The 16,781-nt window shown below is 37.1% G+C and overlaps 1 protein-coding gene across 2 annotated transcripts in view; it reads left to right on the top strand.

The window, feature by feature from the left end:
* kcnd3 (potassium voltage-gated channel, Shal-related subfamily, member 3) overlaps positions 1 to 16,781 on the top strand; it is a 68,092-nt gene that overhangs the window by 36,777 nt on the left and 14,534 nt on the right. For both annotated transcript variants that reach the window (XM_079467173.1, XM_079467172.1), the window contains exon 3: positions 14,914 to 15,082. In XM_079467173.1, the coding sequence (XP_079323299.1) occupies positions 14,914 to 15,082 (169 nt within the window). The remainder of the gene's footprint in view (positions 1 to 14,913; positions 15,083 to 16,781) is intronic.

Genomic DNA, 16,781 nt, shown 5'->3' with positions numbered 1-16,781 from the left:
GACAGCAAAAGTTGTAAAGAAGCGTGTGGAGATTGAAAAGTTAATGCATCTTCAATAATGCATGAGGTAGGTGTAAAATCTCATAGATTATGAAAGCCTTTATTCCTCTTTGCATATACCTACACAAATTTCTGTCAAATCTGAGGATAACAATGATGTAATCTTATTTTATAGTTACTATTTCAGGCTGATCTCACACCCCTCTTCTGTTTATAAACACACACACCTGTTTTACACTCCAAAAGCGTCACTTCTCTCACAAAGATATTTTTTCATTACACAGTTCACACATACAGATCTTATTAGAGGAGTCTTGAAGGAAGGTGCGTCATTCTGTAATCTGTTGGCAGTATAACTTTGTTATTGGCTAATCTGATATTATAATCAGTCCAAATTACCTTTTCTTTTTACTATTATTAGGAAGGAGTCATTATCTATTCACCATTAAGAGTGTGAAGCCAAGACATTCTTGGGCTATAAATCCAAATTTAGAAAATATGACTAAATTTCCTTTCATTACATCTGACATTTTATTAACAAGAATCAATAATTGCAACTCAAAACAACTATTGCAAAGAAGAATCAAAATTGTCGCATAGATGTCTGTCTGTGCAAATGTTTTAACTGTAATGAATCTGGATGAAAGCGTAAACATGATGCATATGAATATATACGTATGTGAATTTTGGGCAGTTTTTAACTGATTGGGATTTATTTCAGATCACAAGATTTGTCTGCTCTCCACCTAAACACACACTCCAAAACGGGTAAAAAAAAGCTCATATGTTATAATATGTTGGGTTATTGAGGACATAATTGCAGACAGACATATACTGTAATAGTGGTAAAAGTGGTAAAAAATAAGCATATGTCCTGCATTACTGTTAAAGCCAAATTGAGAGAGAAAATAAATAGATGAATTAAATAGTCACAGAGGAAAAGTCTGTCCAGTCTAACAGAGATGAAAGGGCTGAAACTCAAACAGCGGTTACTTTACTTTCATGTAAAATGCATGAGAGGGACAGACGGAAAGAAGTAAACAGAGAACGAATAGGTTAGAATACTGAGAGCAATAATAGCAGGTAATAGTGGCAATTGCATTTAAAAGAAACTGGACACAGTACATCATCTCTTTAACCCTTACAAAACTCTCTATTACTCTGTTTATCAGTTTATTAGGAGCATTTTTTCCAAAACTTCTCATATCTTCTTACTTTTGAACGTTAATAGTTACTGAAACTTGCCGTTTTTCAATGTCAAATACGGATCTGATATTGCTATGTAGACATAAGTATGTGTATAGTAGGCATGAATATTTTTTATTGTGCTCTGGAATACGGTTAAGCATGTCTTGTGACAGCCTGACTATGCCGTTTAAAATGTTTCTATTATATGTTATTTATGCAATAATACAGCATGTATTATTTTAGCGAACACCAGGCATGGCTGATAAGGCATTAAACTGTTTTGAAGCTAAGAAATTGATAAGCGTTATAAAGTAATAATGAAACCACATTCGTGAAATGCTTTCTTTACTATAAAGTAGAAAGAGTGCATGTGCTGCGTTGTCAAGGTAACATTTGTCCAGTCAATTCCCTTTGTGAAGGTAGTTCCAAACGTATACACGAGAGACAGTAATGCCCTACACCCTTCAAAGAGGTCGTTTCAAGGGCTCAGCCCTTTGAAGAGAGTAGGACGTAGGGATGCTCACTTCCATTTGGAAAATGCCCAAAGATATCATTACATTTTCACATCTTTGCCAGAGGAGATAACATATTTACAAAACACGCTCTGTAGAGCATTGAGGGCTACTGTACAAACATGGTGAATTTTATGCAAGTGGACCTGCGGTGTATGTAGATAGAAATAGCTCATTCTAAGGTAATTAATGCTTAATTATGTAAGGTCTTTATACACCTCTGAAGACATCGTTATGTAAATGATATTGCGTTTTTGTCAATCACACACTAGACCTTCAAATGCTGTTTGGTGTCTTTTCAGAAATTTTCATAATGACACCATGCAACCTAGCTTTCTTTATATTTATGTCATTCGGTAGAAAAACTATTATACATATTAAAAAATAATAAAATTATTTACTCACGTTCAAAAAGTTTTAAGACCTCCTGGCATCTTCGGAACACAGATAAAGATATTTTAGGTGACATCCGAGAGATTTCTCGGCCTCCTCATAGACATCATGGTTAAAGTATTGTCAAGGCCTAGAAAAGAACAAAAGACATTGTTATACTTTCATCGATATATTCTGCTCTGTCTTGTCAGTCTATGGTCTTGTCAGCACTTCGCCCCATTCGCATTCAGTTTGTACAGTTTGGCAAAAAAGTTAAAGTGTTCCTCAATATCAAAATCATATTTTGCGAAGATCAGCTTATATACGTGCGTCTGCTTCTAAAAACAGAGTTGCGCTTCTGGGTTGTCAGTCAGAACGCCAGTGTCTGTCGAAGTGCTCTTGAGTCCGCACACCATAAACTGACAAGACAGAGGAGAATATATCAAGAATATATCGATTTTTAGTCACCCACATCATGTCCTTTCAAAAAAATTTGTGGGGATTTCAGAAAGTAAACACTTCAGCAGCTAACATATATATCGACGCAAATTCTGTAGTGAAGCGAGGATTGTTCATATCCAGTATAACAGCTTTTACCCATAATTCATTGGTGGTCAGCAGAAAGAGTTTAAGAAAATCCAAAAAATAAGATTCCACTGCTCTCCTTCAGATTTGCTGTCTGTCTGTCCTCAAGGTTAATAGGGGCCGGTTTCAATCAGATTTTCTTAATGTTCCCAGCACTGCGGTTCTGTTCCAATCTGGTCCACCGCCAGTACAGTCTGGGCTCTCTAAAGCCCTTGACTGAATTAGCCAAAACATTTTGGTTAAATGTCAGCACTCATCTATCCTGAGCCGATTGAAATAGTTTCATAGAAATATATCACCTGGAAGCAGATGCTCACTAAATCTAAAAAAGGATTAAAACGGATTAAAAACCTGAGCGCAAGAGTAAAGCTGTTTGTTTTTCAAGACAAAAGAAATGGTTAGCACTTTACATCTCCAACTTATGATCATTTTCTTAAAGACTTGAATTTTCAAGCTGAATCTGAAAGGAACATGTCAGATAGCAAAGTAGTGTGGATTTTGACACACATTCTGTCATTTTTCCATAAAAGAGCAGAATCCTAATAGTGCTTTAGACCTCACCTGGGTCTCATCAACCATAAGAGCTGCTAGTTTTACCTTCAGTTTCATTTCACAAAAACATTCTCCTCTATGTCCTGAATTTTAATAGCTCTCTAAAGAAGGTTGAGGGAAGAAAGAGAGAGAAATCAGGAGACGGACAGACGGGCGGGGGAAATGGCAAAGTTATTTACAGCTGCTCATATTGACTCCTTGTCACTGGATTTCCAACCTCTTGACATACAGTGAATGTGCAGGAAGTGTTGCTTGACTTGTCTTTTCTTCTTACTTTACTATAAAATAAGGTTTGTTTTTTTGCCTGACTGCAACCTAGTAAAGTGGAGATTGTTTATTGTTTATTTGCCCATGCTATTCGTTAAAGAAATTAACCAAATGAAGTAATGGCCTCAAAAATGGTGCTGAGTGCTTTTTGCACAAAGCAGTTTCCTCTTTTGTAGACCTGATCTTAGTGTTTGGTTGTAGAAGATCTGGAAACTACAGTCTGACATAGTTTGCATCCCTCCTGGTCGTGTAATTCCTGTCTAGATATATGCTAGAGTAATAACTGTCTCCATTATTTGATCGTTATTAAATCAATTATACAGCCATGATTGCTAGAAACTGTGCAATTTATAACAAAATACCATTTACCACGTGCTTTATATAGCTATTAGCGCAAAAAAGTATGGATTATTGTGAATAAGGTGCAACGTATTATACAGTGTAAGCCTGATATACATAAAAATGAGGCTTATTACCACTGGGGGAAACATTACAGTGACTTTATTTAAATACTAAAGATGTAAGGCTCCACAATCACAGGTGGCCTAGTTAAACTATATTACGGCTACTGTGTGGGTTGACTGTTTAAAGTACAATTTATATGTGTGTACTCTTGTTTATTTAGCTGTGCAAAAAACTGAAGAGACCATTCCATTTTAGCCTTAAATGGGCATTTCTGCATACATTGTGGAAATCCATTTTTTGTTGAATTTCAACACAAACAAATCTCAGGAATGACACCCAACAGCAACGTGAAAGATCGAATGCAAAGATGCATAAAAGTTGTAGAGGAAATCAGACTTATTCCATCATATCAACTCACATCAATATTGTGTTTGTCACTGGGTTTTGCAAATATCTAACCAATAAATAGAATAAAAAAGTGCTTGTCAACTTTCACAACACGGTGTTTAATTGTTTACAAAATGACTTTTTTTGGAAGGACAGCGATTATATTTTTGTTATGTTAATCGGTTGGTCCTGTAAAAAGTTTCTGAAAATAAATACAAATACAAAATTTGAAGTTTATGAAGTGGTCTCTGCATTTTTTTGCCACTGTATATAATGTATAGCAATATATGAGTTCCCTTTCAGATGAACATAATTTACAGCTTATTGCCCTTTCTATGGACATGCAATATAAAGACAGAGAGAGAAGAGAGAGAGAGAGAGAGAGAGAGAGAGAGAGAGACTGACACCTGTCGGAATGCAGTTCAGAGCAGTCCAAACAGGACAGAGATAAAAGACATGTGGACGCAGGAACGTACATAAACGCACACGTTCACTCTGTTAAGTTTCATGCTGTGATGTTGAAATGTTTTGACAGGAAGTTGCTCACACTTGCACACTGAAGCTCTTTAATTACAGACCTGTCCTCTGAACACCTACAGACAGGTCGGCTATATTTGTGTGTTTACCAGCGATATAGTTTGTCCTTTCGTCATGGCTTAGCTTGTCAGTAATTAGAATGTGTTATTGACTATGTTACTGTTATGTGTGTGTGTGTGTGTGTGTGTGTGTGTGTGTGTGTGTGTGTGTGTGTGCGTGCGTGCGTGCGTGTAAAGGGGTGAGTCAGCCTTTGTTGCATTTTGGGTCCGAAAGGTGTGGAAATAGCACACATAAAAATGAATTGAGATGATCTAAAAAACAAATGTGTGTTGCAGTCACCACAACGTTAGGGACACTAAACATTTAAGTTTACAGTTGACTCAACACAAATACATCTGTATCACAGAACCAACACATTAGTTTTTCAACAGGGAGGATACACAGACACAGGTCTTCCAAACCGGAGAGTGTCTCCTCACTGGGGCTCTGATCCTGCTATGGCCCCCATACCCCCAGCTGTGCTTGGTCTTTGTTGCATTATTAAAAGGCACATTCGTGCTTTCTCTTTCTTGCTGTCTTCATCTCTTTAGTCTCTCCCTCTTTCTGTCTCTACCTATATAGATCACAGACAGGGACATCAATGAATTGAGGTCAGAGAGGGGAAAAATAGAGATGTGTATGTCCGTGCGTGCGTGCGTGCGTGCGTGCGTATATGTGTGTGTGTTTCAGAGACTCTTTTCGAATCGATTACCTTTCAAGCCTGGAAAAGGAATCGGTCCTGGTCTGTCTGTAAAGGGTGAACACACATTTCCCTTCATCTGCCTGGACTCGTCTATCAGGGGCCTCGTGTATGAAATTGTTTGGTTGTTGGTTATTGGCGTGAGCAGCGGGTTTTAATTGGGTTCCCACTGTCACTTCAGAGTTGAGTTAATAAATTATTCATGGGGCACCCAAGCAAACCAGAGGTAAAATGACTGCATTACTGCAAGCTTTCTCACAGAGCAGTCAACCATAATGGACCATAAGTCCAGCATAAAGTTGCTTCCACACACTATACTATTAGATCAGAAGAAAGAAACGTGGGTTGACCCAGACCATTATATAACTACACTGGGCAGAGTCGTGTTTGCCATACAGATTAGCTGAACAGTGAATAAGACACTTGCTGTTAGTTAAAACAAAAAAAAGAAGTTAAGTCAAGTGTGCTACAGTATTAGTAGAGCTTCCTTTTTTATGCAACATGTTATACATGCCAGAAATATACACTATGTACTTTTCAAAGTAGTTGTGTGTACTACAAGAGTAAGCCATAGTATAGTATCCAGGTGAAAAAACGACACTTAAAGTGCTCTATTGTCGCACACAAATTTTGTACTTAATAAACTATAAATTTGTCTTTATTACTACTTTATAACCTTAAGAACATCTACGTGTACTCAACTGTGGTATTTTGAGACACCATGAATATGAACTCAAATGTGCTAAAAAAAAAAATACTTAAAAATGTTGTTGTACAGTATGTTAAAAGTACATTTTGGAGTCTCAAAATAGTACAGTTGAGTACACTTGTTCTTAAGATTATTTTTAGTATATAAAAAGTATAAACTTAGTGTACTTTTTTCACCTATGATTTACTATACTATAGGCTACTTGAACATATACTTAAATTTCAGTTCAATTTCAAAATGTATTTGGACACAAAACTATTACAAAATGTATGACTTTCTTTTAAATGAATAATAGAACAAGGATTTATCAAAAATGAGTGTAATTCAAACAAACAAATCAGGCAAGATATTTTATTAAGACATTTATCTTACATAAGACATTTTTCTTATCAAACTTTATGGAACAGGGCCATAGTTAGGAACTACCACTAAAATTCACAGAGAGACACTTTAAAAGTGATTTTTCAGTAAGTTGTTATTCCACTTTGTATGACAAGTCAAAACAAATACCTTTTCAAAGCCATTCTACATGTAAACTTGCAAACTTCATTTTAATCCTGACTGTTTAATTCAGTTAAAAATGTATTTTGTACTTATTTGAGTACTTACTGTAAATGCTGACACCAATACAGAGACATGATCAATGATCAATTGATAAATGCATGCACAAGTTTGTTTTATATAAATCCCAGCATTTGTTAAGACAGCCACAGCTTCTTCTAGAACGACATCTACCCGATGTAGACAATAAAGAATATAAAAGAGACACAAAACAGACAGACACTCTTCCTCTGTTGAAGAGCTGAAAAAGTAGGTGAAGAGAGAAAGATGGATGGCTGAAGGTGAGCTGAAAGAAAGATAGACTTAGATAAAAACGAGAAAGGTCCAAGAGACAGATAAAAGACATCAAGGTGCCAGCGTGTAGTGAAGCTTGAGCGTTTTCCGTTTCGATCGATGGGAATCCATTAAAGAGGCATCTGCTGTACCTTTCGACTACCTTAAATGCGCCACACACATACAGTATATGCACACCTAGACATATAGACGTGCGCCTGCGGACACAGACGCACACATCAGAGTAAGAATGAGTGGATGAAATGAAACGTCATTGATTACAGATGACTGTAGCAGTATTAAGATGAATAAAAGGGTTTCAGCTGAGATCCCCGCTGTTTCACCATGGAGACAATTATTGATTGTTCCCAGTGTTGGAGACCACTGAAGTCATGATTCCACATGTCAGAAGAAATGGTCTTTAAGGACAACAGGAGACAGAGAATGCCCTCTGCCCCCATTTCCGTCACTGTTGATGTCTTAAGCAGAGATAAGATCAGACAGAAAAGACAAATGTCTCTAATATACTGCCGCATAACACAGCAGTCTTTCTTCAGTTTTTTTCTGTCACCTTGGCAACTAATTGCATTGTTAAAAATTTGCATATTCAAATTCACCAAATGGATCATGTCACATTGAGAGGCTGTAAGTGGGATATGTATCTTGCAGTACACCACTAAGAGGCACCTCGTCTTTCTGAAGTTCCTTATTGATATTCCTCGAACATTCAGCCTGGTAACTTTTGAATCTCCTAACTACTGAGCTATTATTGTAAATATCCATATTACCTGACAGAGAACACTGAACAAGGTGTATAACACGTCTGTCTCTGTAATATTTCAGTGGCTAACTCTGGTGGAAGTTCCAAAATGGCAAACATCACATGCATCTTTAATTTAGCCTGACCTGCCACCTGTAGATTACATTCTAACCTTATACAGAGAAATTTGAGATTCAACTTTTCTAATATATTACCGTTATCAGAATGTTTTACCAACAGCATAGCTCATAATAGTAGTTGTCAATTGAATTGCTTTATTGCAATAATTCTGGTAGAGTTGTGGGCATAGTTGTACAAACACGGTGTGTCAATTGTCAGTGTTTATGTGACACTAAATCCGCATTTCATTTATACATCAAAAGCCTGAAACCTAAACTGGAATGAATCTTTAACACCTGTAAACTCACAAACCATTTTATTAAAAATAAAATGGTCTTATGAAATAGGATGAATGAAAATAATATACATTGAAAATTTAATTTAATCAAATTAAATTAATATATTAAATTATATATAATAATATAAAAAATATTATTTTTAATAATATAATATTGTAGTACAATATTTGCAGATGTACGGAGGTGTTTCAATGCAAAAATCTCGCTCAAGTTGACACTTTTCAACTTGTGACTCCCAATTCGAGTCATTCAGGTCACGCATTTTTGCATTGACTTTGTATGTCATTTATCTGTGCAAATCGCTGGATTAGCGTTTAGTGTGACAACAGCATTAGACTTGGCCTTGACTTTCACTTCACCCCTGAGATTTCTGAACATGTCTGGGAAATGCAGATCTGGTTTATTCATGTTCATTGAGCTTGCATTGCTTTGACTGCTGTTGTTCAGAAAAGGCCCCAATGATCTCTCAGGAGAACCGCAATAGTAAAATGTTTCCCCCTCTGGCACGTTCGATTCAGTGGCCAGAGTGGATTTTGGATCATGTCATTGAGACCTGGTGTTGGTTCCATTGAACCTGCCAGTTTTTTTAAATATGCATGAAGGTGCACAATGTCTTAAATGGGTAACGATGCTCTGAATAAGTGCAATCTGACTGACCGCTGATAAAACGCTGGCAGATGACGGATGTCTGTCATCACCAATTACGTGCCAGTTTAAGGCTGTTGAAATCTGTTGTTGAACAATGAAAAGCATCAGGTGCACGAACGCTCCAACTGCATATCTGTATCAGTAACTGAACCTGCTTTGATTAGGATCAATGACAGTCTGTGGTTTCATTAAAAGACGATCAGTAAATTCGATCACCAGCCGATTCTGGGCTCCTACCCGGGTCAAAGATCAATTAGTGCTATACATTGCTCCGATGGTTCCAGCGTTAACCCGTATCTCCGTTCTGATTGGCCTGAAAACGTGTGCACCAGGATATTAGCTTGCTCTGCACCATGAACTGGCCGGTGTATCACTTTACGGATAGATACACGTGAAACTGATCTGTAGTCGGAACGAAGCGACGTGGGTTCACAGGCCAGCATTATTTAGTGAAAAGAGGACGGATAAATTAGTCATGATACTGAAGATCGGGACTGTGACGCAACCTCATTTGATAAGACACAGGTGCTGTTTCACAGGAGAGAAGACAGAAATGTGATTTTACACTTTTTATTTATTTTATGTATTATTGTTACTGAATTTTAGGTTTTGTATATGATGGTTTGATTTAAGAAAGTCAACTTGCACAATTCATGTTTTCAAAATAATTTCATGTCACTTCCAGGCAATCAGGCTGTTGTACCCATCCCTAATACGTACAGGTGTAAAAAACTTTATTGTTTCACCGGACGTTTCACATCCTTAACCTCAGAGGTTCTTCATCTCACAAGAAATCACATCTGGATTCGATTGAGGGTGTTAATGTGTGTGTTTGTGTAATGTGGTAAAATAGAATTGGGATGGTACGTCTCGTCAGCTGAGGAAGAAGAAGGGAGTAATATCACATCTGAAGGATGCTGGAGAAGGAGTGGCCTAGTTTCCTCAGCAACCTACTTTTTTAAACTTCAAAACTTAAGCAGGCGGTGGAAGTCATGAGTTGATGAATCCTTTTGGAATGTTTGTGGCTGAAACCAAATTTTTGAGTATGTATATATGTTACTCTGAAATAAAGCCAATCGCCCCAGAAACGGACACTTTCCAGATTTTGTTTAGGATTTTATGTTCTCTAGGTCCTGAGAAATATAGGCTGAGAAAGCTGTGCTCAAACTTCAAATATTCAAAAAACATGCCTGTGGGAAAAAGCCATCATGACTTCTAAACCTTAATTGGATTAAATGGAGATTAAATGCAAATGTTTGCATAAAAGTAAGTCCTGAGGAAGACCCATACATCTCACATACAGTATGTGTCTTAACTAGAACTTCAGATGAGATCTCAACAGTGTCATAAAATGTACTCAGTTTGGGAAAAATACTTAAGTCTGTAATCAAAAGGTTTCTTTATAACCTAATTGCAGAATTGTGACTGTTTTGAACATTTTACAAATAATAAATGTATCCAAAACAAAATGAACTACTCTGGATAATCTATGTTAATAAAAAATGTCTAAATAAACACATGGCACTAGGTTAATACATAAAACAAAACATACAGTAACTACAACAGATCTCCTGACCCAAAGGAAAATGATATTAAAAATGTTTAAATTAGTATTATACCTTGGGAAATTCAGTTGTGTTTCATTTTGTCAGATATTTCTCCTAAAATAGTGAATGAAAAATAAAAACAGAACAATTGTTAAAATACTAAAGTAATTATCCTAATTTGGGTAAATTTGATGAGAATATTCATTAATATTGACTTTTGTTTTCTGTTCTCAGTTTGTGACATTGTTGAGATCTCTTTTTCCCAGGAGAAATATCTGAGACACATAAGACTTAAGTTTCCCCGTGCTCTCCATTAATCTCATTGACGTCTCATTGAAATAATTGTTTGTTTTTAAAGAAATCTTATCTGTGATTTTTCTTTCTTATGCGGAGCTATGAAAAAACAACCATGAAAAGTTTTTCTTCTCATAGAGGTGATTGGTGGTTTAAATTCCATGTTTATTTCACTTCAATCCTTCTGTGCTCATAACAGCAGATTCGCTGGTGAATGAAATTAGAAAATCTTTCTTTTAATTGTTGTTTCAGACAACACCGAGCTTGTGAATGTCGGAATATTGGAATGATGGCTCCAAGCAGGTCGCACCAGCTCCGTGGGAGGTGAATCTGAAATGCGAGGGGGTGGGAAGCGGGTAAGAAAGGAATGAGGAGGATGGGATAGAGGCAGAGCTTTAAATGTGAGTGGGATGAGAGTTTGGGAGAGCGTATGTTGTGTAACAGCAGTCAGGCTGTAATGTAGCGAGCGCTAACTGCAAGTCTGCAGGCCCGCAGCGCTAAAGGGCTAATGACACGCTCTCCATGCTAACGACATCCCTTTCCTCATTACTGCCGCAGCAGAGTCACAGAGCGATGAAAGCAAATGAAGCCGTCTTCATGCGTGAAAGAGATTGTATGTGACCGTGTGCGTTAAGGAGAACTCAACGCCATGATACTTCTCTTTACGACAGCTGAAACAGATCTTGGAAAAAGGGCTTTTGTTTTTGTAGACTGTAAAACAGAGGGTTCTGCATCAGACGGGTTCTCTTGAGAAATGCCATTGTTTGACTGGATTGTGGACTAAATCTTTGACTCGTTCTCCACATGCACAACATAACTGTATGTATTTCTGCATTCCTTTCACCTTTTTTCTTTTATCACTCTCGTTACTCCAAATCTCATACTGTAATCTTTGGTCTCAGTCCAGTACCATGAATAATGTGGATGCAGCTCCCTTATCAGTAACGTGTACACTCTCCTTCACCCGAGTGTTTAATTGTGCTTAAGCTGACTCTTGCATCTTAAAGACTTGAATCCACACACACGCACAGATCAAGGAGGAGAAAACAGATAACTGGAGAAAGCTATTTATCTAAATGGCAGTCGCTGGACTAGTGCGGACCCTCGTGGAAGTACGTGACCTGCATGCTGCCATCTTATAAGCACTCAGTTCCGGATACAGTCAATGAGCTGTTGGTTAAATGTCATGTGACATCCTGCCCCAAGTCCTAAGCGACTATTGCGATGACATGAAAGGCCAAAAGATACCACCATGGACCATGCCAACAGCCAAATATTGACCTTTGACACAAACAAACAATGCAAACAACACCTTGGAGCTATGATCTGAATTTTAATAGAAAAAGCCCAACGGATAAGTTCCTCATCGACTCTATAAAGAAAACTTTTCAAGCAGATGCATGTTCATGAAGGTGTGGAATACATTAACAGATATGCAGATGTGGAATCATTCTTATGATGTTGATACACATGAGGGTTGGAAAAGATGAAAAGGCAAACCAAAAAAATGCTTAGTGTGAATTATTGTTTTATTGTGTGAGCAGAAAATCTGCATGAATAATTTTAATCAGATGATCTTATCGTTTGATTCGTCCATTTTAAATGCAAAGGACTGTGTGAAGGACCAAACCCTTGATTACAAACACCATTAAATCTTTTATACTGCTTTTATCAGGACCTCTAAAAGCTAATGTGTTTGTGTTCTGTGTGTGTCTATACAGGTTTTTGTGTTATTGTGGAAATGGTCAAAGTCTGATCCATCTACACTGCGGCCTCTTCAATGGAAATGTATTATTAAACATGCTAAACGAAGCTTATTTGATTTGCTTAATGAAGCTCAAATGCAGAATGATAGAAGGTTAGAATGTACAGTTTGACCCTCTTAATGTATAGAAACCTCCCTCCATGTGTGTTTGTGTGTGTGTGGTGCCTGTATGGCAGGAGACATAGTCAACTTGAACGCGATCCACACACACACGTTGTTCTTATATTCTTTTATGATTCATATCTAAGAGAATGTTCAAACACGCACACGGTGCTTTGCAAAAGTACTCAGGCCTGTAACCAGTTTTCTCATTTGACTTGAGAAATCTCTCAATGATTGAGTTCTCTGAGCACACTGTTTATGGACAGTTCTTCTGCCCAGCTGGTTTGATTTTGGCTTGTTTGGATTAGTCCGACTGAATTACACTTCGTTATAATTAAGAAAAGTACAAAACAATATATACAGACATCATGATCCTCATAGATCACAGTTAGATGAAAATGAGAAAGCAGAATTTACTCCTAAACACACAGAGCCGTTCAGAAATAAGACATAATCCCGTGTTCAGTCCAGAGGGAGCTTTTTTTGGCCTGTACTTCCATCAGTGAGAGCTGTTAAGCCCCACGTCCTGCGGGGTATTCAGTTCTGTCTTTTTGTGTGTACCAAAAGACTATTTATCATCTCTTAGCTTTGTGTCCCAGATTGTATTGTGTATTGCTCTGACGTGTATATTGTGTTGTAAAGTGTAAATTAGTTTAGATTACATAAAACAATGCAAGATCTCTCTGATATATTCCCACAGGACTAGGCAAAAGTCGTCTTCAATCGCCACCCACATCAACTCCTGAATGAGTTTCGAAGAGTGTTGAATGAGACTCCAAAAATAAGACAAATAGCTAAGCCACAGATTGATGAATAATAAAAACGTTCCTTTCCATTAGTGTTCTTTGAAGAATCCGTCATCTCTTTAAAGTGATTAACCTGTTCGTGTCTCTGATGTTGGCGACGCTGCAGTGTTTTATGCCACTGTGGTTTACTAAAAGTAAGGTCGAACCTGTCTCACAAAAGCAATCCTTCCTAATGAGTCATTTTGGTAATTCGAGATATTTAAATTCCGACTTTAGGGTCTCTTTACAAATCCTCTGCTTCCTCTGTGTTTTCTGATTGTGTTGGATTGAATTGTTCGTCTCTAGCACAAAATAATTTAATGAAGGAACAGGATTATCCATTGTTAATTAAATCCTCTTTGGCAGTCACTAAATAGACTTGGATTAGCAAAAGAAAACTGTAATAGTTCTTAACATCTGTATATGTGTATGCATGTCACATAAAAACACACATTATCTGCCTTTGTGGTTAAATTTCAGCTTTTTCTCGTCCTCCTGGTGCTTCTGTCTGATTCTCACTCTGTGGTTGTTTTCTATCAGCATCCAATTACTTTAGACTATAGCGTTTTTAAAACAAATGTCTTCCTTCTCCTAAAGCCACCTTGAACCGTCCAATTTGTTAGAAAAGACATTTCAGCCACTTTCTTATCTTCAAATAAAAACGTTTTTACTCCCTTTTACGTTTTTAATTCCGCCTGAATTCAGACCGAAAACCATCTCACAGGCTAAGGAAGACCTACTGTGGTGTGTGTAATGGTATTTTCATTTTTCATAATTGTATTGAATCATATTTTACATCCATAAAATAGTCAGGGCATTGGATTGAGCGATTCACATGTTCTAATTCAAGCAACTTGAATGCTTTTTTCCTTCTCTGTTGGGTTTTGCTGCTGTTTTTTCACAGCACGCTAATAATATTGGACCTATTCTGTAATGTTTTAAAGACCTTAAAGCTGGCTGTACTCAACTCTCTAGACAAAGACTTATTACGCAAGCAAATGGGTTCGGGACTAATCTTATAAACAAATTGGTTAACAAATGACTGCACACAAACAGCTTTCCAAATAAAACACTTTCCAAACAAACAACTTACTAAACAAAAGACTTTCTTTCAGATAGATTTCAGACAAATAGTTTTTAAACGAATGGATATACAAACAAATGTGTCACTTTCACCTTCTGCTTCAATTATCATTTGTTGCATTTGAAGTCTGGCACCCCTAATGAAAAAATAACACGTATGCTCCTTTATTTGTTTCATTCGCCGCGTAGACTTGCCAATTTTCACTAAACCAAAAATCTATGTTTAGTACGAGGTTGTGATTTAGTATTAGTGTAAATGTAATAATCAATGTACTTGTTATGAGGAGTTAGATTTGTGCAGGTGTGATACCACATGTCTGTGTCTGGTTTTATTATTGCTCCTGGGTTGTGAAACAAGTGTTATGAAAACAGGATTTGCATATTTCAGTGACAAATCTATCAATTTTCTTCGCTTTCTCTGCAGGTATGGAGACATGGTCCCTAAGACCATAGCGGGGAAGGTATTTGGCTCCATCTGTTCTCTTAGTGGGGTGCTGGTCATCGCTCTGCCTGTTCCAGTAATTGTTTCAAACTTCAGCCGTATTTACCATCAGAACCAGAGAGCTGATAAACGGCGGGCTCAGAAAGTTCAGGTCAGTGGATTTTAAACCTCATCTGTGTTGTAAACTTACACCATTTTCCATCTTCTGTTTAAACAAAGAGGAATAATATTGGTCCTGAGAATAGTATTAAGGGATCAGAAATATAAAAATGTAAGAAGATTCATGAGTAGTGGTGAGCGGAGATTCCCTTACAAAGGTATCAGATGATGATAATTGATCGGTTGTCTTATTCATGCACTCTATGATCAAAGAATACTACCATGGTACATCATTGTTACTGGCACTAATGTTCCTGCGCCAATTCTGGAATAAAAGACTAAATCAAAAGTAGAAAGACCAAAACCTAAAGCTTTTTTCTCCTTCAATCTGCATTAGCTCTTCTTTTGAAATAAAGGTCTTTTGTCCTGCCACCAGTATTTTATGGGTCTGTATGTTTTCCTGCTGATATCCATGTTCCTTTTTTTCTTGCCTGATGAATAAGGTTATTAAACATGTTTGTTTCCGTGTGCTGAATAATAGCGCCCTTTCACAATCCCTTTCTGTCTCCATACAAAATAACACCTCAAACAAACAGCCTTAATGTTGAATTAAGCCTTTCTCATCCCTTGGGGGAATGAAGGGATGACCTGTCACCGGTTTAATGGTAGCATGCTGTCAAAAGATTGAGTCTAGACTCTGAATGAGTTCCCAGCAGGGTTACATGCCCTGCGTCTCTCCATCTATCACTCTATCGCTCTCTGCTCTCCTCCAGACATCTCTATCTCTCTCACTCTCTCTGAAGGTTATTTAGTTTGGGTGTAATTATCTGTTAAATCACCATGGGCCTCTCGGTTATATTGCTATGGTAATAATATGAATGGATTTTTTAGAGATTAGTTTGATTGCAGAGAAAATCAACAAGGTCACTATTGTGACACACTATAGCTTTATTTCACAGAGCTGCCTCACTGCATGTTGTCTGTTTGTGAAGCATTCATCCTTACGATCATAAAAGCTCATAAATGACTGATTTGGATTTTTTACACAAAGTTATGGTGCGAAAAGTTTCTTTAAAAGATTTAAAAAAAATGTTGGCTCCTCAAAGGACCTTTCAGTCAGCAACCATTTCTTTATTACCTATTCATACCCTGTAGAGCTTTTTTCCACTACAAAGAACCTTTTGTCAGGCAGAAAGATTCTGTTTATGTTAAAAGTTCTTACAGCCCGATAAAGAATCTTTCAGGAACTTTTTTTTAAAAGTAGGCAGGAACATTCATCACCCAAACTGAGCTTCGCGTATTGCACTTGACTCACTTTTCATTTTAAAGGAGTTCACTGTTAGCATGTTCTTGGGATTTAGTGACACTGTACTATGAGTAAAAAAATTATAATACAAATACTTGGTAAATTAATTAAGTATTTATTATCAACTATACAAAGGTGCTGTGTGTAATATTTAGGATGATCTATTTACCGAAGTGCAATGTAATATTCATAACTATGTCTTGGTGGTCTATAAAGACCTCGCATAATGAACCATTATGTTTTATTACCTTAGAATGAGCTTTTTCTATCTATATTCACCGTGAGTGCCCTAACATGAAATTCACCATGTTGTTTCTACAGTAGCCCTTACCAGACAAACTGCCCTACAGAGCGTTTTCATAAATTTGTCATCTCCTGTAGGGAAGAAGCGAAAACATGAACGACATCTCAGTTATGTGGCATACACCGTAGTGCTTCGACGGAG

Source organism: Barbatula barbatula (genome assembly GCF_947034865.1).
Source record: "Barbatula barbatula genome assembly, chromosome: 11".
Taxonomy (NCBI): Eukaryota; Metazoa; Chordata; class Actinopteri; order Cypriniformes; family Nemacheilidae; genus Barbatula; species Barbatula barbatula.
The sequence above is the reverse complement of the archived record's forward strand: the minus strand, read 5'-3'. Positions and strand labels throughout refer to the sequence as shown.